The sequence below is a fragment of the Poecilia latipinna genome, unplaced genomic scaffold (assembly GCF_001443285.1).
Source record: "Poecilia latipinna isolate Pla-1442-1.1 unplaced genomic scaffold, P_latipinna-1.0 Scaffold21, whole genome shotgun sequence".
Lineage (NCBI taxonomy): Eukaryota > Metazoa > Chordata > Actinopteri > Cyprinodontiformes > Poeciliidae > Poecilia > Poecilia latipinna.
The window spans coordinates 318,491-342,380 of record NW_015112637.1 but is presented as its reverse complement, the minus strand read 5'-3'; the positions used below and the strand labels follow the sequence as shown (position 1 = coordinate 342,380).

Here is a 23,890-nt window from a genome sequence, read left to right as displayed (position 1 = left end):
TCGTATTTTGGTTTCTCAAAAAATTCAACTACACAGCTCACATAGAAGAGTATTAATTATATTAACCACATAAAAGCAAAAGCCACGAATTGCTCTTAGTGACATGTGCACAGAGGAGAGCTACTTCGTAATAAACATCAGTTTGAAGTTATTTCCAAAAATCACCACAGTGATTAAATTCAACATAAGTTGTGCAAAGGTCTGCCCACAAATTAAAAAAAAGTGCATTTAACCCATGAAATAATTTAGTATATTCAAAGTTCTCAGTGTAAGTAATTAATGATTAATTTGATTCCTTCTTCTTCCCTCCTCTTCCCTCCAACAGTTTTCATGATTCGAAGAAACTGGATCAGCTGCATGTGCAAAGCAATAAATGGAACTTGCAAAAGTTATTATTAAAATCTTATTATTATTAAATATTATTTAAAAAAACCAACCCTAAAAAAACATGAGAAAAAAAAAAAAACATCCTACCTGATAGTCTGATCAGGGTTTTCCCTGCCTGGGCATACTGCCAGCTGTGGTTGTCCAGCAGTGCCATTGTAAACTAAAACCCTCCATAAACTGGCCCAATCAGCAACAGTCTAACCAACATCCTACAGATGTTTACAGGCGGTTTTGCACTCCTTTTTCTAGCTTCCCCACTATACATTTCGCTTTGCAGCACACAGGCAAATGAACAGTGGCTGAGACATAGACTGGTCAACGCCCTACCACCCACTGAGCTACAGAAGGCTAAAGGGCCTGCCAGCTCCTTTTTGCCATCTCCTACTGGCTTTTCTTTGCCTTGTCCCCCTGATGTCACTAACCCCTCCCCAAAACAAGATTAAGTATCAGGCACTGCACTGAATTTAAACCGTTCTCCCCTCCAAGTGTGCTTGGCTATTTACTGACAGGAGAGGGGAAAAAAATCTAAGCTTGCAAAACATTTGCGGCTAATGTATTAGTCTGTGAACAAGCTTTGATAATGACTGCTTGTAATCTCTCTTGTATTAAGAATCTTTCACTGGACTCAGTTATGAATTTCTTAGCATTTTCAAGTGTGCTTCATGGCATTTCAAGGCCATAGACATCCAACGATTAAGTCCTAGATTTGATTGTATTTACTGATTGTTTTTTGGAGGTGGTTTTAGAAGAAGTTAAATACAGTATACAATTAAATATACAAGATGAACATAAACCAGAAACAAGCTAGCACATAGTGAAACATCGACAGCTAACTATCAACTATTTCTTTCTAAAGGATGCATTACCTACCAGTTTTGCTTGCAGACTGCAAGGCCAGCCTTCCCTTCCTTTCCCTAAGAAATCCCATGTAGTGCAAACGGAACAACAAGGTCAGAGCAGCCATGTTTTGTGTTATCAATCGCAATCCAAACAGCCAAAAGATGCTCCAAAAGTTGAACTCCAACTAGTTCCAAAGGTGCACAAGAAATGCTTTACTTTTCCCAAGGTTTTAGCATTTTCGGAATTACTAAAGGCAAATCAGACGCACTGCATTTCAACTGTGGTCTTCTTGTACTATCGCAGGGCATCGAAGCTGACAGCCTGCAGCCTCATGTGACTGTGAGATCACACAGTTTGTACGTGTATTATAAAAGGCCAGGTCATGAATGTCATGGCTGATCCTGTTGGAAAAAAATAACTGGGAAGGATTGTCACCTCTTAGAAAGTGAGACAGGGTAAGCAGCAACGCATGAGCGAGCGTAAAATAGGTCACACCATTCGAGCTGTAAATATACGTGACTACAATGACCTTCCAGATATGTAGTTTAAATACATATGTAAAGCCAGGAATGACATCATCCTCAACTTAATTGTTTTTCACGCTGCATTTAGAAACATTCGTTAGATTTGCTAATTGCTTGCTAATTGTTGTCCAATACAAACCAATAACATCGTATTTTGTAATTTTACGTATTTAAACACCAAACCAACAAGATAACTGCACAGTACTATAATTGCGAAGGATTTACTTTTATATGAACTGTCAGAAGTGCAAATAAACTGTATAAATGTACCAACTACTCCCTTTTATAAGCATAGTAGCCACAATAAATTATAAAGTCTAGACTAGTTAGGAACCTCCAAGTTTTCAAGCCAGATGTCCAAATTCAAGAGTTTTGACCTCTCAGCACAGAAGGAATGCAACATCAGAAAAGAAGAATGGATTCACGTAAAGTCTAAGATCATCCACACACAAAAACATTGAGATGAACAACGTCCTACTCTACTTCATACCTTTATAGCATAAAAAAAGTCAAACTTCATGAACATTACCAACAGGACAATGGACTTCTTTCCAGTCAAACAATGGTGCTTGCTGTTACCTCAAACACAGTGTAAACCATGTAATGGTTTCTGCAGCAGAAAAGCTGAATGGGAGACTCTGACTGAGGCATAAAGGCCTTTTTCAGTGCTGAGCAACCATGGGCATCTGTCTCCCCATCGCAGTGTGCAATATAAACTCACTGTGGAGCCAGCTGAACTGCATCAACTCATCAATGAAGCAGAGCCGAGGATGCTTTGTACGGCTGTGGGAACGACCAATCAGCAACCCGCTTTGGACCAAAGCCCCTTACTGTCCTGCTGTGCAACGAAACCAAACCAATAAACCAGAAAACACCGAATGACACTTTCGAAGCTAGGGAAACTAATAGACGGGTGAATGCCTCTGTGATCCACTGTGTTACTAAGCTGCTCAGGAGAGAAAGAGGACAGAAAAGGAAGGGGGAAAAAGAAAGAAATTGAACATGGATGTGACAAAACGGTTTTGGCTGGGTGTTATTCATTAAACAGAAGTGTCCCTAAATCCGATTTGGATTTCAGGAGAGTATGGTCGACGGTTTGAGAGCAGTAAATAAAATTTTTAGGCAGATAAAAATGCTGAACATCTGCATTCTTAATATCAAGAAAATACCTAAGCATGCCTGATGATGCAAGGAAAAGTCATACTGACACTGCAGATCACAAAGCTAAGAAAGGAATCATAATGTGGTACGTAGGGAAGCCTCAGTGCATCTCAGGTAAAACACAAAACCTTTGAGCTTTAGTTATTATGTTACAGGTAAGACTTACACCCAGTGGTGGGCTGTCAGGGCCCTAGAAAATTGAAAAGAAAAAGTGTGAAATGTTTTAATTATATTTAAATTTAAGACTCACCTACACAATAGATCCTACAAACTGTTCAGCCAAAACTGGGAAAGAAAATGTGATGATGTTAATAAAAAAATACTTAATATTCCATGTATTACTTTATGTTCTTTATCTTCATGAAGTTAAAATGGAGACACTGAAGCACAGCGAGTGTGTGATTGCGTGCACCAGCAGGGTCACCAAATGTGGAAAATCAGCCACCATGTTCAGGAGCTCAGCAATGAGAGTTTGGTCCCAGAGGATCATAATGTGGTGCAAAACACGTTGTAGCTCTCACATTATTGTTTAACGGAGCTCGTTTGTGTGGCTTTCTCTGTGACAGCTTACAGGGACATTTTAAGATAAATGTACACATCACTGACCCCACAAAGTGGTCACCGCTACCCAGGTTCTGTTTTTTTTTTTCCTTTTTTTTTTTTTTTTTTTTGCCCCTCCTTACTTTGCCTTTCATTCAAAACACTCTTCTCTGGTCATTTCCTGATTACAGTCTCCTTGTTTCTGTTGTCAACTTCCCTCCATGGAACTCCATTGTGTTGTGAATAGTTTTGCACTAGACTTGTCCACAACAAAGACCAATGTCCTGCTGAGTAAACACATGGCAGACAGCAAGCTACACATCCAATGCTCGTCTCCGTGACAGGAGCCAAGCACTTCACTGTTGTCACAGCTCTAAAAACAACTGGTTTTTAAAAACAGCACGCTATGAGATTATCTGATGGAACATCTGACCGGCCTGCATGAGTAACCACATGCACGTGCATACAAATACTCCCTGAGAGGGGCCGGTGGTCATTCAGAGAAGAATTGTATTTGTCCGCTCAAAATTACAATCCACAGAGCCAGACGAACATCATACAGGGGCACATGAACTGCACTGGCAGACGAGTGCTTACAATTTTGCAGCTGATTTACACCAGCATTCCTACGGAGGAAAATATTTCACACTAATTCGGGCATTTGAGGAGCTCTACATCTAATCCTATCCAGCTATTTTCATATTTTTGCTCTGGCTCCCGGTAGTCTCAGTCTCAAACTATCCCAAAAGGAGAAAGATTCGAGGCCAAAAGATAAAGGAAAACAATCGGAGCTGCAACTTTGGGGCTTTAAAACCACATAGAGCTGCCAGCGGAACCAGGACTCCACCCTGACTGCACACACACAGGATACAGTGTGCATCCATGTTGTATTTCCTGTTTTTATCTGCATCATATTCTCACAGAAAAAAAAACAACTACACATGGCACAAATGGGCATGATTAGGAAAGAGAAAATTAATCCCACAACAACATAATTTCTAACATCTGAGGAAAACTATGGGACTGTTGTCTTACTCTTTCAACTTTTTCTTCTAATTTTAAGGTTATTATACTTTTTCAAAGTATAATAACCTCATGTTAAAATACCACAATATCATAGTTCCTGCACAGAAAACATAAGCCAAAATTATATTCTGGATACAGACGAGCACAAATCCAGAGTCACTACAGCCCTTTCGCTGGCATCTTGCTAACAAGACTAAACCAAACCAAATTAAAAATATTACAGAATGAATGAGCAATTTCCAAACCACAACTTTCAGAATTGTGGTACCAAGTAACCCATGTTACTTGGTAGAGTCAGAAATTTTGAAATACAGTAAAAGTTACCATAACATAATCCAATATTTACTTCAAGAGTAGACTATGTCATACAAATTTATTAAAGAAAACATTCCCAACATTCCTGACCTTCATATTTCCATCACCGTGCTCCTGGAAAATCAATACTGACAAGACAATTAAAAAAAGAAATGCTGACGGGTCACTACACTCGATTTCAGACTTAAATTCCTTTCTATTGAGGGTCAGGATGTATATTAGAAGCTAAATAAAATTTCTTTATCTAAATTAAGTGTAATGTAGCGTAGTGATAACTAACATTAATAGCTTTTAGATTGGCATTTTACACATTTAAGAACTTGAATGATGGATAAGCAAACTTTAAACATTAGGTGTTTGCCTGTAACCAGATGTGCTGCAACATCTGGTTTCTGTTCAGCTAAACTTACATAGGATAGCTCCGAAGCTCTTCTTCAGCTTTATACAATATAATTCATCGCCAGGGGTCTAGACTCCAGCTTCATCTTCCAATCTTTAGATCTTTGTTCTTTAATCTCTTGCCTGGTATAATATTTCAGTTCAGGAATACATGACAAAACATGCCAATTATTTTGTCTTTTATGTGTGAAACAAATTATGCAATCCCGACCACTTCACAGATCTTCTGTCTTACATCTTTGACGGTTACACCCCCTTTCCATGTAAACACGGATCGTAGCAGCAGAAGAGGTAAGACCGCATGAGTCACATGCGCTTAATAGTTAGCCTGCAAACCTCTGAAATCTAACTTTAGAGCTGTGTTTTTGCCGCCAAGCGTATTAACAAAAACAAAGCAGCCTAAAAATCGCATTTCGTTTCGCTGTGGGACTCTGTAAACACGTCTTACTTACAGGGGGGAGCAGATAGGATCTGGATGGACATGTCCTCAGCCTGTTTACTCCCTTAAACCACTTAAAGAGCCAGAGAGAAAAAGAGCCGCACGCCAGCAGAGGGGATGCCATCCATAAAGGAACTTCAATGAAAAAGTTACCCGTCTAAGAAAATCCCTCTTTTATGGCTTATACCTCTCCAATTCCTTTATGATCAGCTCCGCTCTGAATTACCTGTTTGATTCAGTGAGCATTTGTCAATCATTCTTATGTAGCGTGTTCCAGTGCAAGAGGTCAGTCAAATCAATAAGTAGCAAAAGCAGAAACTGCCAGCATCAGATCCACTTGACGTGCATGCATTTCTAAACTGAGTTGTGGATTTCCCTCGAAACGCATTGCTGGCACAGATCAAGACATCTGGAGTTTTGCGGTCATCGACACGTAAAATAAAATTTGAATCACTGATCCATTTGCACAGATGCAGTGAAAAAAAAAAAAAAGCATATTCCAGTGTCGCTAATTTCAATGAATAAAAATAACTCCTCAGCAGCACAGTAATCAAGACCTGCAAACGCATCCGCTGGCTAGCGTAGATCTGGCATTACAGTGGCATCCCCCCCTGCTCCTGGAGCAGCCAAGCATCCTTTATATTCCTCAAGTCAAGGAGCAGCTAGCAAGAGCACACGAACACAACACATCCCCCTTCGCCCCGTCCCTGACTCTCTGCCCCTCCCCTGTCAGCCCCGCTCAGAAGAGCGATTGGCCAATCCGCATGGGAGAGGCTGATGGCAATTGGATGCAGGAGAGAGTGGAACCTCGTTTTTCTATGCATCAGTGCTCCCAAGAAAAAGAGCATGATCTGAGAGGAAGAGGACAAAGATGATGATGATGATGATGATGATGTGGGGAAAAAGGGATGCCATAAGGGTTTGAGGGGGAGGGCACATAACAATAAATTACGCTGTCGTGCTAACCTTTATTTGTCAAAAGGCTGTCGACACAGCATCAATAATAGATCATGACCGTTGCACTGATGCCAGATCTTGCAGGAAAAAAAGCGCATTCAGAAAGAAGGAGAGAATGTAATGTTGACAGAAGAGAAACTCTACATGACTTCGGGGGTAAATTCAGTGTACGGCAGATGGAGCTTATTAGCAGATGGTGGCGTATTTATACGTCTAATGCGCTTGTTTGTGTGGATGTCATGGGGAACGGATCTGAATTCTAATCAGGGAAGAGAAAAAAAAATTCTACTGGTGAATTTGATCAATGACGTTTTGGTGGGAGGTGCAGACATGTGATTATAGACATAGTTTGGTCTTTTCTCCTCTATCGCTTTACAGATTGAAAAAAAAAAAACATTTTAGGTGTGCAGGAAAATTTCATGACTTGTGCTCTGTGTTCTCATAATAGCTAAATACATTCAGCATGATAGAGTTTTTTATTTACTATATTAACATTTTGCATTATGATTATTATTGTGCACATTCATCATGGATATTGATATCCTTACTTACAGTTTTGTTCAAAGGTGTGAAAAATATGGCAATAATATGGCAATAATTATTGCATTTTAGAAAATAGCATTACTCGATTTTCCTGCAGTTGTCATTATTATTATGTTTTACTTGTTTATTTATAACAAGTTTTAGACAAAGTGCCCAACATTTATACAACTTGTACAACCACAGATTGTGCAAGATGTTTAAGTTACATTTAATGTATACTACTTAATTTGTATAATTTCAAATTAAAACCAATTAGTTTTAATTATTAATTAGTAAACAATTCTGGATGTTTGTGGTTCCATTTACTATTTTAGAAGAATGCACGGACCTGTGTAATTAAGAAGAAATAACACTAGTTATTTATTAGTTATTGGTTATTTTTAAAAGGTAAAGAGTGCTCACATCATATCCAGCTGAAATTTAGTGTAGCCATTTGTCACCAACAGCATCAAAAATCCAGATTCGTTTTATTTCTAAACTCTACATCCAAAAACAACAAGTTTACAAAAAGTGCTGAACAAATGAAAATAAATAAAAGATAAAAAGCAAAGCCATACAGAAAATAAACATCCAAGAGACATTTAAAAGATTTTTAAAAAGTAGAGGATGTCCAAATATAAGTACATCTAACACATTGGGTAAAGTAATCCAAATACAAATCCATTGATAAGTTAACTTTAAATGAGTAATTGCGGCTGTCAGGATGTATTGTATCTATTAAAACTGTGAATTACTTTATCCTTAGCACTCATGCTGCACTCACATGAGTGATCCAATGAAAGTTGCCTGTGCAAACACACAGCAAAAAAAGCACACAAAGTCAGGATCCTCTGTAGTGTAAACAACATTCATAGGAGCTCACACAGGTGCTTAAAGGCAGATGTGTGTAAACAGCCCTCTGTGGACAATACTAGGATGGACACTGCTTGTATATCCTTCACGCTTCCTTGCAAGTTAGATGACAGCAACACTATTTTTATTTTATTTTTTTTCTACAAGCAAGTTCAAATAAAGTTCAACCAAACAATTTGTATTTGTCTTAATAAAGTAGAGGATTTGACCATTACATTAAAATACAACATCTTCAGTTTGGGTGTTAGGACTTTAAATATAACCTATGAAGAATTTTATTGTGTTCAGATTATTTGTTCTGTCGGTTCTTTTTTAACAAAGGTGGAAATTTCACTAGCAAAACACTTATGTATCATTTACTAGCTCTGATTTGTGACAGACAGTGCATCAAGTGGCATCGTATTTACTTTTTAAGTTGATTTCATAGGGACAAGTATACATACTATAGAACTTATAGCTGTGACTACTTTTCAGTGTCAGTCCTGGGAAAGGCCTTTACATAAACAACTGCTAAAACCCACAAATAAACACAACTAACAAGAGCCAAATATCCTTCATGGTAAATTAGTAGTGATCACAAATCTGACTTTTTCTCGAACACTTTTAAGTTCAGAATGTGCAAGTTAGATTTTGAAGAAAATTGTAAATTCCTATCAGCCAGAAACAACCTGATATGTCTGTATTACAGTAGTTTTACATGTTTACCAGTTATTGGGATAAGAAGAAACAGAACGCATCAAAATAAAAGACATGAACTTGAAAAGTGAACTAACTTAATTCACAATAAACAACTTCCGCAAACACACACACACACCATTAAGCCTCATCTTCACCATCCAGGCCTCTGCAGGGGGACGATTTCAAAAAACAGAAATCCAATGAACTCTGAGGAAACCACTTCTTCCGCTGCTTAGAGGACCGTGTGTGCACGCGCGCGTGTGTGTGTGTGCGTGTGTGTGTCTGTCAGGGAGAGAAAGAGTGAAAGAGAGAGACAGACTGAGGGAGTATGCCTGGCTGCTTGTCTACCCGCGGTGCACATGGTTAGCATTCAAAGCCCAGTTCAATAGGAACCACACAGTGAGCTCAGTGTGGGCAGGGATGAGAGACTGAGCTCACTGCTGAATTAAACTGAACAGAAACATATGGCGGAGACGAGAGGAAAGCAGTGCAGAGGAGGAGACCACTCAATCTCCCCCCTCTGTGCTGAAAAAGTTATCTTCACTTTCAGCTGGCGAGGCAAATTCCCATTTAATTCACCATACCAAGCATGCTTATATCCCTTTAGTACAACAGGAGATCAGAATGATCCTGACTCAACAGCCAGTTGGCTACTGTGGCAGATTATCTTGGATTGAGATCCAGAGCATAACTGGGGGACAGTCCAACTGTTTACTCTGAGCACGCTTGGTCTGGAAGCCCATATGCAAGCTAAGAGTGCATGCAAGGGACTCTTTGCGATTTTGTGGACAAGCGTCCTCAACGAAGAAACATGTATGCATGCATGTTTTTAGAATAATCTCCTGTCATGTACAAAAATACAAATGGTGGAAAGTGACCGACATCCTGAAAAAGTATTTGTATCTCTTTTTCTTTTTTTTACATTTTGTCAAACCATAAACTTTTGTGTTTTTTCCTTGTATTTGATGCAATGCGCCAACACAAAGCAGTGGGTAATTGAAATGGAAGCAAAAGCAAAAAATGAAAAAAAAAAATCATTTTTTTTTATCTAAAAAAGTATGGCATCAGCCCCTCTGAGTCAACAATTTTTACTACAAACCCTCATGCTGTGATTACAATTGCAAATCTTTTGGGCTACATCTCTTATTAGTTTTACAAATGTACAGAAGGAAAAAAAATGTCCCAAATCTTCTTTGCAGTGTAGTTAAACAGCTGTGAACATCAATTTGTAAGTCTTGCAGCACATATTCTCAATTTGCTCTAGGTCCAGACTTTAACTGGGATAAAATTAAGGGGTGTGTGTCCTACTGGAAGGTAAACATATCCCCTTGTTTCAAGTCTTCTGCAGGATTTCTTCTCAGATTGCCCTGTGTTTAGCTCCATCCATCTTTTATCAACTTTAACCATTCTATATCTCCCAGCTAAAAAAAAAAAAAAAAAAAGCATCCTCTCATTACCTGTCCCCACTAAGTTTCATGGTATGTTATCTCTGACCTGCCTTTGATCTTTTTCATGTTGTTTCTTCACTTATGTTCACCAACAAAACTCTTTCATAGAGTATTTATATGGATGTTACATTCCACACACATTGGCTTTATGCATTTCAATAATGTGGCCTCATTATTAACACATTTTAGCCAAGGGTGTCAAAGTAACAGAGACTGAGAGTACAAATGCATTTTACACGTTTTAAATATTATTTTGCAAGAATTTTTAACATTTATATATAATTTTCTCTCTACTTCATAGTTTCACACAACCGATGGCGTGCTGCATAAAGTTCAAATAGAAACAAGCCGGTATATGGTTTAACGTGGTGAAATGTGAAAATGTTGAGTCACTCTGAGTCAACCATGAGAGCATACGTGGCACAGAATATACTCTTAACTACTCTCTATCACAGCTTTGCTTTACGCTGGAGACTTCCTTTTCGCAGGACAAATCACAAATCGTAATAATCGATAAATATCAAAACCGCAAGAAAGCAAAACCTCATCAAGCTGTCAGCAAATTATTCCCATGAGAAGACAGACTCATCTTTAACCTAGTTGACTAATCAATTAAAGAACAAGAAGTAAGCAGTTGACATTACGTCAAGACTTTTAAAAGGAAACATGAGCAACAACAAAGAAATCAATCACAACTTCAGGCAGACGTAGCTGCCGTTCGTTCACCTACTACTAGACAAATAAAATAATTCATAAATAAATAGACAGTTCTTCATTCAGAACGTGCCGCTAATCAGTTTTCAAGCAAAACAGATGAAATAGATGTAAGAATCCAGTGTTCCGAGAAAACACCATTAATTTCCTGTTGCTGTAAGCCGAGATGCTTGAGGCAGTTTGTTAAATTGACGCTTCATTTGACAGCAACTTAATTGTGTTTGCAGTAATTGAAAAGGAAACAGGAACAAAAAGTCATAAATAAGCAGCACAGCCTGATTAACTCCAGTGAGCAGTTAGCAGCTTGTGAATTTCTACTTCATTTCAGTAGAAATGTACAGACACCAGTGCTGCTCTGTACTGTGCCATTTGTTCAGCATTAGGGGAGAAATTCAAGAGGTGGTGGCTAAAGGTCTGGGCATGGGATTCCCCTGGCATGTCTCAATCATTTCACATTAGCTTCCATTCACGATCTGGCAACTGGGAATAATGGGCCAAGCTGTCGATAAGAACCAATCTTCTTTTCATCCGTGCATGGCCTAGTTGGAAAAAAAAAACATCAGGTCAAACAGAGTCTAGCATATCAGACTCAGAGCGACATCAGACACGATCGGCTCATGATGAAGCTCTTCTGCCGTGGTCCAAAACTGCAAATCTATCATGACATGAATCTGGAGAGAAACTGTCCCCGTTTCCTCCCACTATGGCAATGCAAACAAAATGCCTCTGTATGCCAGTCGGCCAAGCGTGGATTAGTAAAAACATAAATTAAACTTATTATGGAAGATATCCAAAGCGTCCTTATATACTTAAGTCCAAAGGAGATTACACTGGGAAAAAAAAAAAAAAGGAAAACTATACTTTGTTCCCTTTATTTGAGATAATCTTCGTGCATATCCAGATTCAGGGTACTTAACTGGCATTTTTATGACCATGAGCAAGAAAGCCAGGAGAGAATGACTTGGTGTATTTATAGTCTTAGTGGCCGGGAGGCATTAGGAGATGTCAACACACAAGGTCAGAGTTGCTTGTGCATGGAAGAGATTCAATCTGATGGGATTTAATTCAGGGAAGCTTTGAGAAAACACAAGATTTTATTTAAAATGAAATTCATTTTTTGTATGTTTTAACAACGACGAATAATTCTTCCTCACAGTGCATGGGCTGGTATTTGTTAGTGAGGTTGGCAAATATTTCAGTTTCCAAAACTTTCTCTCATAGCATTTATATTTATCCAATTGGATAGTCCAGAGTTTAAAAGTGAGATTCAGTGAAGTTAACCATCATTAATAAGAAACATTTCAATGGAAATCGGAGTCAAAGAATATACTTTTTTTTTTTTTTTTTTTACTGTTTTTTAACAATTATCATCCTTAATAACAAAAAGCTCCTATCAGGATTCTCTCAGACTGATAGAAAAGTAAATAAATAGTGAAAGGGTAATAGCTAGTCAGATGAACTCACTCTTGTTTTAGCCTGTTTTAGCAATTCAAAACACTTCAAACTGAAAATATATTAATTTGTGGGTTTCAACCTACAAATTTAACCCAATTTCCCTGTCGTTTGACAGACTCAAACTCAAATATATCAAAGATGATATATTTATCCTGGTGGACTAAATATCGGCTTTTTCCGTGGATCAGCTGCTCAGGCGGGTGGACAGAACCAGCAGAGTTCGCCAGTGTAACTTTAGTGAAGTAACATAGTACGTTCCAACATCTGTCTACTGGAGGTAAGGGATCTATTACTGGAAATAACGTTAATGAACCTGTAAATAACCTGAGCTTTCCCTTAAGATTTTTTTACTTTACAACAGGAGTGCAGTGCTGCCCCTCCCACATCTGTTGGACTACAGAGCCAGTCAGATGGTTAAAAAATGGCTCCTACATTATTAAATTGTTAACTCGGAAGACTAATATGAAATCAAATTAAATTTTATTTGTAGCACATTTCAGCTGCAAGGCATTTCAAAGTGCTTTACATCATTAAACACAAAAACACAGAGTAATTTCACTGACTTGAAAAACATCCAAACTCAAGGTTATACGCCAAATCTATAAAATCCCCTCGAAAAATCTATACAGACCACTGTAAAATATATAAAAATAAATAAATAAATAAATAAATAAATAAATAAATAAATAAATAAATAAATAAATGTGTTGGGATACTTTAGAAACAATGTGAATGACTGTCGCGCCGTTAGGAGTTTGACCTACCTGAGGTTTGACCAGGACCATCCAGTTTGGATTCACATTTTGGAAGAGAGCAGTCTAAAAAAAAAACACACACACACACAAACACACACAGAGAGATGCATGATGAGTTCAAGGAGGCACAAACAGATTGAAGAAGGCTGCAACCAACTGGAGATGCAGCAAAGCCTGTTGAAGTGGTGGAATTACAGGGTGCTTACAGTACCAACAACCCTTTGATCCAGATATCTGGTTTGTCCCCTAACTAAGATTAAACACCATCTTGCATGTTGCACACAGATGCTTGTGCACTCACACTGCAGCACAGGGGTGTAAGCACTATAAAACTTACATTAATGAAAACTTTGATGCCTTGATGTGAAAAGAGCCCCTCACACTATTTGAGTCTCGCTCCAAATAAATCCTTCGCCCAAATGCTTACTTTCACTACCATGCATCATGCATTGAACAGAAGAAGAACTGCTTTCTGGGTCACTCAACAACATGGCACTATCGTGGCACAAGATAACATGGAGGAGGGGAAAGAGGGACACAGCCAGCTTAGTTCTCCACTCTGACTTCTCCTGGCTGCCTTTCTGAAAAGAACAGCCTGGCATATGCTGTCGCCTAGCGAGGATTACAGTAAGCACCTGCTTACACACTGTATGCCTCGTTCTTCGCGGAGCAGATGAAGTGTTTGGTCCAGGAAAAGGTCCTGATAAAGCGCTCAAGGCCTTATCAGCGAAAAGACAGAGGGCAGAGGGATCCGAATGGGCTGAGAGGTAAAAAAGAAAAGAAAAGAAAAAAAAACACGGGCCAGAAGGAAGGGCAGTGAAGTCATAGCTGTGATCCATACTGAAGTTTTGAATTCTCAGAAACTAATTAAGCATTAAAAAGCATCGAGCATTATCTGGCATCAATTTCAAATTGAAGTAAAAAAAAAAAGAGACAAAAGAGAACTTTACAGGTTCAGGCTCAGAACCAAATGTTCCCATAAAGAAATCAATATTTCATAACTAGAAGAAAATGTTCATACAATAAAATGATGATTTTTTTTACTACAGAGAGGTGGCATCAAATGTCACATGGAGACACTTAACATTTTACGGCTTGCAAACTTTGCCTGTAGATGAATACTCTATAAAACAGAATCAATAAATAATGACCCAGATGGGCAAAAGTTGCTAAAGATCCTGTGGAGCAGCAACCAATTTGCCAGAGGTAAACGCTCTCCTAGAAGCATTGACAGTAAGATGGGATGTTAAGCCTGATCCTTGGCCTATTTTATCCGAAGGCTGAAGGGCCAAGGCCGAGTCAAAAGAGCTCTGCTTTTACGTGACACGAATTAGAGCCTCGCTCCGTCTTCAAAAAGCCAGTGGGACCGATGCAGCAAGAGTCTGTTTGCGAGAGCGAGACTGCACAGGTCCTGTTGGACAGGCTTGACACAGCTGTTGACAGAAGACAAGCAGTCTCACACATGCATGCAAACTCACACCGCAAAAGCGGGGGTTTAATTTCACCAAAGCAAACTCCACATTATGCCGCTCTTTGTTTTAAACATATAAAGTCACTACAGGGAGAAGTGTTAGAAGCATAGCAGAAGATATCGATGTGTGTAAAAAATTACAGGAATCTCTGCATAGATGGAAAGGTAGGGAATAAAATATATGAATAAATAGGTTTATTCATAATGTCATTGTGTAAATCCATCCATCCTCTTTTTTTTCTTTGATTTTTACCTCCCCCCTTATTTCCATGTGGATGTGCTTTGAAATACACACAAAATGGGCAGATAACCATGTATACTATGGTGTGGAAAAGTGTGGGAAAACAAGTAGGAGCCTCAAAAACTATAGTATGTTTATGTGAAATGCAGACTAATAAGTTCTATGTGTCAATGTCAAATTGTGGCTAATCTTCCAGAAAGGGAAACATTCAGCAAGAGTAACTTAAAAATATCTCGGTGTCAATGTTTTTGCATGAAGTTTTGAAACATCTTTGTATTACTTTGTATGAAACATCTTTGTATTCCTGTTTCTAATCGCCTGAGACGATTAGAAACAATTATACAAGCACAATAACAATGGAGCAGTTTTATCTCTTTTTATTCATCCCTCTTGATTTGTCTTGGCTTTGTTTTCATCAAACTTCAGATGTGCGGTAAGGAAGTTAATGACTGAGAGGACAGACTAAACAATGAGAGGAGATGAGTTACACTTGTTTAGCCTAACTATGCGTTGGCCATGTTCTGGACCCGTCTTTGAATTCTGATGTTGATCTTATCACTACTTGCACTGGTATTGCCATGTTTTGATTGCAATCCAAGAGATTTAAAAAACAAAACAAAATGAAGATAAAAATATATTGATGTCAGAAAATATTCAGAGCAGAGTAGACAAGTTCTGTTTTTTTTTTTTTATCTGATCCTCCTGGCTTACTGGTTCTGCTGCATAGCTCATGATTAGTTTTTGAATTCTGGAGTTTTCCGCTCCGTAGCTGAAGTTTAAACTTAGGTTTCTGCCTGCATCCATTCATTCCTCAACCAACTAGTTGTGACTGTGAAAATACAAAATGACTGTGTGTGTGTCTGTGTGGAAAATACATTTCACAAAATTGTGGCAGAACAAATAAAAACACATTTCTCATTCTTCAGTCGAAGAGGAGCGCAGAAACACATTTTAGCAAAACGGGAGGAAAAATGTAACATGGTTTGTGCGGCACATAATCTTTCCTTTTTTAGAAGCTTTTTAAGAACTCTGTGATTCAAGGAGTGCATGCCCTCATGACTTCTTGGCTCCTTTTTCAAAGGTCTATTCTTGAAAAGAAAAAGAAAAAAAAAGAGCCACAAAGCATTGTGGGAGGTTTGTGACTTCAGATCTCAAATCCAGATGTTTTCCTGGTTTGAGCTAAAGGGGAAGAGAGTGACAGGGGAGGGGCATCAGTTATAGGTCTGTAAGTACAGAGCAGACAGATCGACGAGGGAGAAGTCATATTTTTTAAATGAATACCTATAAGTAATATATGTTCTGAAGCAACAATGGCCGTTTCCCCGTTTCATTAACTGGAGAAAATTCTTTTAGTTTTACAAATTAAAATGTAAAAAAAAAAAAAGTGTAATATATATATATATATGCACTAAAATCATCACTGTGTCATCATGACAGTATAATATGAGACAGATAATCTGGAGGAAAACAAAAAAGCTCCTCTGCCTTCTCCCACTACTAACTACAAAAATACACAGCTAGGTCAGAAGGTGTGCATTCTGACCGAGATGGGGAGAGGCTCTCTGCTGCTCTACAGCTTCTTCCCATCAGCAGAGTCTGCTGTGAACACTTAGGGCTAGATAGCATGTCCTCCGATGCTGGCCGATAAACTGAAACAGTAAGTCGTTTCTCCGCCTTTTGTACATCGAGCAGCACGTACGTTGGAATGATTGACTGCGTTAAGACCCTCCTCCTGAATCTCATTGGTTGTTTGTTTTGGAGCGGTGCATTTTTGAAGAGGGCAACGGGGACACATGGGGGAAGAGGATTACGTTTTTAGAAAATGTCAAAAACACATAATAAAAGTTACATACTCCGACTTTAATATCACAAATAAATGTTGTGGCAAAAGACCTGATGTGACAAACAAAGACCATTGTTGGAATTTTGACCATAAGCCAAAGACAGACGTCAGCTATGTTGAAAAGAAGTGGGAGGAATGGGAAGGGGAGAGGGTATTGTATGAGTGGGAGTCTGTTGTTTACCGATGGGGACTACTCTTTTATCAGTTGGTGGGTTTGCAGGAGACACACAGAGCAGCCCACCATCTTTTTTATGATCTGCAATACTCCTCCCTCCACTCATCCATCATCTTTCTTTTTCTTGTGTGTCCCAGACCTTAGGCGTCATGTGTGGGATACAGTGATTTATACCCCTGTGCATGTGTCCACATCATGCGTATGTGTGTGAAGTTAGCATCCTGCAAATACATAACCAACATCTTGGCCATCCTGATAATCAATTTCAGGTTATCCACAAATATATGTCTAATGAAAACTGACACTCCATTCTCAGGCTTTTGTATTCTCTGATAATTTCTTTTCCTCCCCAAGACAGCCCTGCATTTATCTCCATCCCTCTTCCCACTATCATTGATTAGTCCTTGCTGTAAAAGACAAGAAAAAATAGAAAACAGAAGGGTTGGGGCTCCTCTAAACTAGCAACTGCAGCAATTAGCAAACACATGGTGGTTGTACACAACATCACTGCATGGCATGAAGAAGAACTGTTGTGATGAGATGCTGAAGGGGGCGTGTAGGAAAATGTAAGGGGTTCTTAAAGAAACAGAAGCCAATTTCAAGGCATCAGAAATGGCTTTGATACAAAGTCAAACTTCTTTCAGGTTGTTTTTCAAATGTACAGCATTTTCATAACAACCGACTGTGACAGTTATTTGACTGTGTGATAAAATGGCACTAAGTACCTGAAAAATATCAACGAATTCATATAGTTAAGATCTTTTAAAATGTTTTAAAACACATCTTTACAAAGATGGTCATGAAATAACAAATCAAGAAAACTTTTCCACATCAATCTTACAGGTATTACGAAGAAACAAATGCATTTTGTCACAATAAGTAAATTCCCAGTTGCACATTCCGACAGACCACCGCTCTGCCACTCGTCATGGCCACAGCTTGCAGTCTGCATGATTCATTTTTACAGATTCCTTTTTTTGAAAATATGTTGTAGCCTAGTCCTCTCAACATCTGGAAAGAGAAAACATGATGACATTCATCTCTGTCGGTTTAATGAATATGCGATAATAAAGTCAAAGTTTGATCCAAATAATTTTAACAGCGGGCAACAGAATGTCCGGGACCTTACTCGGATGTCAAAATAACTCAATTTAGCGGTCTCATTTTGCTGAGTTCAGTAAGTGAGAGTTAACAGTGCGAGTGAGCCTATGAGATTCAGCAGTGAAGGCAATGCCAGTCAAAGCTTATGATCTTTAACTCTGACCAACTGCCAATTAGGCTGCCCCTGGATCTAACCGTAAGGTTAAAGCCTCAGGAAGAACAGCACAGCCTACATTTTACGGGTTGAGCTCCACCCAAGCCTGAGATCTATAATTTGATGAGTGAAGGCTTGTTTATCCCTCTGAGTGTGTTGTGTCCTCTCTTTCTGCATCACGCTCTCCTTTTTTATCCTGTCTTGAGATCCTTCCTCAGCTCCCTGTCTTTTCTCCTCCTTCCTATATCTGTCCTCACAAAATCTGCCCCATTTATGATCTCCGAGTATGTTTTCTTAGACATGTACTATATGGATCATCGCTGCAGATTCGTTTTAAGCAGCAGACTTCACCCCTAGTTGAAATTCCTCCATCTCATCAGCAGAATAACGAGATTTACTCTTGAGTTTGCAAGGTGATATTACAGGTCATTAAGCTCCCATCAATTCTGACTGCACTACAAGAAAATGAGAGATCACTGCTCGATGGTTCGGCTCTCATTACATCTTGTACTGGCACAGGTCATTGGGTTTGCTGTGGGCACAGAGGGACACAGCTCACTGAGTTGTCAATAACGGCAGTGTCATTACTGATGCTCACATCTTAATTATATCCTCAGTCACTGAACGCACAAAGTCAAAAGCTGGTGCAACCAGTGTTAATTTAATTGTTGAGTAGCTACTGAGCTTGCGTGCATTTACAATTATTTTCGACACAGCAAGAAAAAAAAAAGAAAAAAAATACAGACAGACTGCACTGATGCGCATACTTATCCAGTATTATTTTAGTGCAGAGGAAAATCTGTTGTATAAGTGAAAGCTAACAGGAGCATACATCTGGCTGCCTTTACGACAATTGAATTTCAGCATGAAGTCCGGCAAAGTAATGCAATTGCCGGACCAGTAACTTCATTTAAGAATCACTTTAGAGTCTGTATATGAAATAATCATTTTCAAAAATGCTCCACTGTGCAAATGTTATTTTTACTTTTGCCACAAGGTCTCAATAGTGCTTCAACATATTTGATCGGGGTTAATTAAGAGATATGTTGTTCCCAAATGTAATCTCAAATGTACTACGGAGTACATACACCACACCTGCTGTTTGTGGTCTAAGTTGAAGGGTGTTTCATCATATTGCTTTTCATACAGGTATTTCCAGGACAATCCATCAAAAATGATTCAAGTCTTCATTTTTCTACTGCTCTGAATGTTGCATGAACTCAACAGAACTTTATTCACATCTGAGCCTTTTTAAATCATAGTTCTGCAATGTGCATACAATCCACGAGCCCCTGCGACAGAAGATCACGTTTCCTGTTGACATCATGTAAGGAAATTTGCCAAGGTTTGTTGTCCAAATGCACTCTGGTGCAGCATCCTATGCATCTTACTATCTTCATCAAGATCTGCCTATCGACATGTTGCTCAGATTAAATGGACACTGGAGGATGATAAGGTGTCTCTGTCCTGTGCGCGCCAACAGACTGAACAGCTGCTGCTATCTTTAATTTCGACTTCATCTCACTCATTCCACAGTCCAGTATTTCCCCTTACAACTTATACTGTCATACTGGTCCACTGTACTTTTTGCAGTGGATATCTGGGCTTAGTACTGTTGAGTTAGCTTTTTTCACATGGACCATTCAGGTCATAGAAATACTTTCATTTTCTTTATGTAAATAAGTCAGAACATTTTTTTTTTTTTCTAAAAATATAAGACATAAAATCAGCCATGAAAAATGAATAATAGATATATCTAAGACTTGATTTATCTGTTTGTCCAGAGGATAATATATGTGTTGTGACTCCATAAAAATTGTATTTCGTAGGAGTGGGGGGAAAAAAATAGCTGTTTGGCTTGTAAAGGTTGCTGACCCCTGCTAAAGGTCAAGTGAGAAGGGATTCACATTCTGCTGCCCTGAGTTTGAAACTTGTAGATACAAAAGTACTTTAGTAGGACTGGGAATAATGATACAAAAATAAATATGTGATGGGCAATACTGGAAACAGGGATATGTTTTTTTATTTTTTTGTTCATCACTGACAGTAACTTGAACATGTGCATTTCATGTGGCTTCTCTGGGAAGACAATATTTTTCCAATATACACTGTAGCTTAAATTACAGTGCTGTACATGCAGGTCTTTAAAAGCCCTAAACTGCAACTTTAGCACAGACTAACCGTTGCCTGTAAGCATGTACACATTTCTGAACAAGCATTTTAACAGCACAAGAAAGTTGTTTCTGTGTAAAATAAAATGCCTCTATCTTGTGTCTTCAAAACCTTGAGAAAACTGATTTTGCGTCTGTTTCCACTCGTTGAGAAAATCTGCCTCAAGCACTGAAATTTTTTCATTAAAATATTTGAAATCCCGAGAAAGATTCTTGTATTGCAAAAATGATTTACAAGGACAAAACATGCATCCCGTACAAAGACTTACAATTACTTATTAATTGCAACATAAAACCCAAAATGTACAAATCTTCATCAATATGCTAACAAATATAACATCCTGACTTTCCACTATGTTTCAGCACCAATTAATAATTTGACCGTGCCTTTTTTGGACATAAACCAACTAAAACCCCTTTAAATCAGGTCTTACTGAGATGAAATCTGCCTTGCAGTACTGAGAGCTCCATGTCATAAGGAGCAGTCTAAAGCAAATGCATGCTGTCAGAAGAAAGCAGATTGATGTGTTAAAAAGCATCTTCCTCAAGGAAAATATTGTATATTTATGTAGCTCCTTATTGGCAAGCCAGTAAAGGAAGGAGTGAGCACTCTTCATTTTCCCTATTTAGCTACGCAGGAACAGGAAATCTGTGCTCAGAGTGTTTGTATCTTCTGTCAGTGCAAAACATTTTGTTCCATCTACAGACCATATTCATAAAAACAATAACTGTTCTGTCGTAAATTTCCTCTCGTATGTTTACTTACAATAATTACCTGCACCGCTGAGTTATTTTATTTTCTTCAATGTCTGAGCTAAATGATGGAGAAAGTGTTTGACTTTGACTATAATCAGGATTTCAGCTTCTCTCATCATTGCATGCCACTAGCTTGAAAGAACCTTTTAGGGTAAAACAAATGCTAGTTTGTTTGTTTGTTTTTTTCACAAGAAAAATAGCAGCTGAGTTTTTACGGTGTGATACTGCGTCTTCGGTTGCAGCACAATGGAGTCGACAGTCCACTTATGCTTCATGCTGGTCTAGAAGGAGTGAATGCTGAAAGTCACTGAGTTTCATAAGACTTAAAACTTTTTAGTCAATTTGAAAAATAAACTTAAACTGAGTGCATTGTTTGATAACTGGGATCAAATTGGAAAATATATAATTGACTTTGAAACAGTGAATGATTGGATGGAATAGATTTTTTTTTCATACAGTGCATTAAGACGATATTTGTTGTCAGCTGGCTTTATAGAAAAATTTAAGTGACCTGAATCCAGTTTCCGAGCTGCTGCCTCTCAGAGAAGATTGTTTCTGACTTCCTCCTCCTCACTGTACAAATTGCCACATAGTTATGAGATGAAAGTTTTTACTGAAGTAATGTATACATTATGGCTACTTTCTTCTTTGTTAGTTATGGTATTTTGCATTAATAGCAGATTCCTCCAAATGTAACAGTCTTTTGTAACTTCCATCATGTGCTCATCTACCTTGCATTTAGTTTCTTTTTTATATACATGTGTGTAGATAGATAGATAGATAGATAGATAGATAGATAGATAGATAGATAGATAGATAGATAGATAGATAGATAGATAGATAGATAGATAGATATCAGTTTCTTAGTTTCTTTTTAAAGTCTGTTTGGCTTTTTAAAGTCTGTTTGGCTGTGAACACAACAGTTTGACCTCAGTCACATGAAATAAGTATAGATGTTTCTATAATTTTTATTTTCATGGGATTTGGTTATATATATATATATATATATATATATATATATATATAACACATAGTGCTAACACAGATGTTAGCACTATTACTTTGCAGCAAGAAGGTTCTGGGTTCGAATCCCAGCCTGAGGTCTTTCTCCATGGAGTTTGAATGTTCTTCCAGTACAAGTGTGGGTTCTCTACATGTTCTCTGGCTACCTCCCACGGTATGAAAACATGCACATTAGGTCGACTGGTCTGATTAAATTGCTCATATGACCGAGTATGTGGCGGCTTGTTTGTCCTTGTATCTCTGTGTGGTCATGGACTAGCAAAACTGTTTGGTCTGTAACCCACCACTTGACCGCTGGAGACAGGTCCCAATGACCCTGCATAGGTAAGTAGGTATACCCAGTGGATGAAAGGATGGATGAAAGCCTTAAGCACAACTGAAAAGTAGACAATCTGGAAATATGCCTTTTAAGTGAGACCTTGGGCTTAAGTTACCTTTATTTAACTCAAGTGATAAAGTTATATTGTCCGTTTAGCCACTGGCATTTAGGAATATTTGGCACAATTTGAAAGCAGGGATGTGAAGTCATGGCATGAGCAACCTGGGAGGGTGACTCAGCAGCTGAGCTGTAATCCAAAGCAACAGAGTGGGCTTGAGATGAAGCACCATCTGCTCCCTGAAAATAATCAAGCAGAAAGAAGCATCAAGTCTTGCAAAAAGCCAATAATAATACTTTCCGTCCAGGTGAGGCAAATTAAAATTTAATCAGCCAAACAACTAGCTCTAAAGCTCTGAATCGTACAACCATACTTCCATATCTGACTAATAGAGAAATTAGCATCTCACTTTAATCAGGCTGCCAGTCAATCAACAAAGTTATTGTTTGGCAAAAGAATCTGTAGCATGTTTGCTTTTCATCTTTTCTGAAGAAGGAGGGCAGCTAAAGTGTAAACAGAGCCCCAGAAATAAAACTCCCTGGGATCAGCCAGACCCTACAGCTGTGTGCAAAGATTTCAACATGCAACAAGCTGGCATCTATTAGGGGGAGATTGTTGCACTCCACATATGGAGTGCCTGTATGACCAAATAAACAGGGATGTCATGTTTAGACAGACTGCGTTTGTGAAAACAAATATAGATGGATAATAAAGACAGCAAAGTCAAATGAGACATCAGTGACAATACTAACTGGCTTTGAAGTGTTCAGGAATAAAAACAGTAAATAAAACACAGGCTGAATGCAGTAAAGTCTTTATACAACTTAATATGTTCATTATGAAGGTCATAAACACAATGGAAATCAATAAAAGTTGTTTTTCTCCCCTGGAATGAATAGAAAATGTGAACAAAATGTCTGAGAACTTCCAGAACCCTCGGTTCTAAACTGTGTGCCACAAACGCAACTTGCAACAGCGTTCTTGTGCTGTTTCCCAACCGACTTGGTTTTCCATACTTTCGCTTCATAATAGTCTCTTTAAAAAAAAAAAAAAACATTAAAAAATTCCTCAGGGTACAAACTATTTCTGTCTCCTTCATGAATACTGTATGAACTGCATTTGCCGCTACACAAACATCCAAGCAGACCCAGCTTCACTTGCAAGCCAACTTTCCGGCTGGGTACAACACAGCTATAGGAAAATACACACTGGCAGGCATCCAGCCAGACATAAGAAGGCATTTGAATACAATCCATTTCTACAACAGTCCTAACTGTCTGACTGTCAGTGGCAGTTTGGAGAGAACAGGGCAGTCTATAGTCCATGTATATCTGGGTGTGCAAGTCAGAAAAATCAATGATAACTAAGAGTTTACAATCACATCTAGGTGGACACAAGAAAAAGTTAGCATCCCTGCTTGCTCTTGGCCAGAGGGGAAGCTGACCTGCAGACCCGAAGGCACCAAGTGTCACAGAGGGAAGCAGCTGAAGGAGACAGAGACAGCTGGTTGTTTTGGTGAGTGCTGATCTGGACACCATCTTGGAC

The 23,890-nt window shown here is 38.5% G+C and overlaps 1 protein-coding gene across 7 annotated transcripts in view; it reads right to left on the bottom strand.

Annotated features, from left to right (window-relative positions):
* Positions 1 to 23,890, bottom strand: part of triob (trio Rho guanine nucleotide exchange factor b) — a 112,179-nt gene that overhangs the window by 86,594 nt on the left and 1,695 nt on the right. For 3 of the 7 annotated variants that reach the window (XM_015035609.1, XM_015035599.1, XM_015035590.1), the window contains exon 2: positions 13,043 to 13,096. The exons of 1 other annotated variant lie outside the window; for it this stretch is intronic. In XM_015035609.1, coding sequence (XP_014891095.1) covers positions 13,043 to 13,096 — 54 coding nt within the window. Of the gene's footprint in view, positions 1 to 474; positions 557 to 1,257; positions 1,387 to 5,644; positions 5,691 to 13,042; positions 13,097 to 23,890 lie in introns of those variants that run through there. 3 more of the 7 variants (XM_015035639.1, XM_015035617.1, XM_015035632.1) reach the window with 3 other exon arrangements.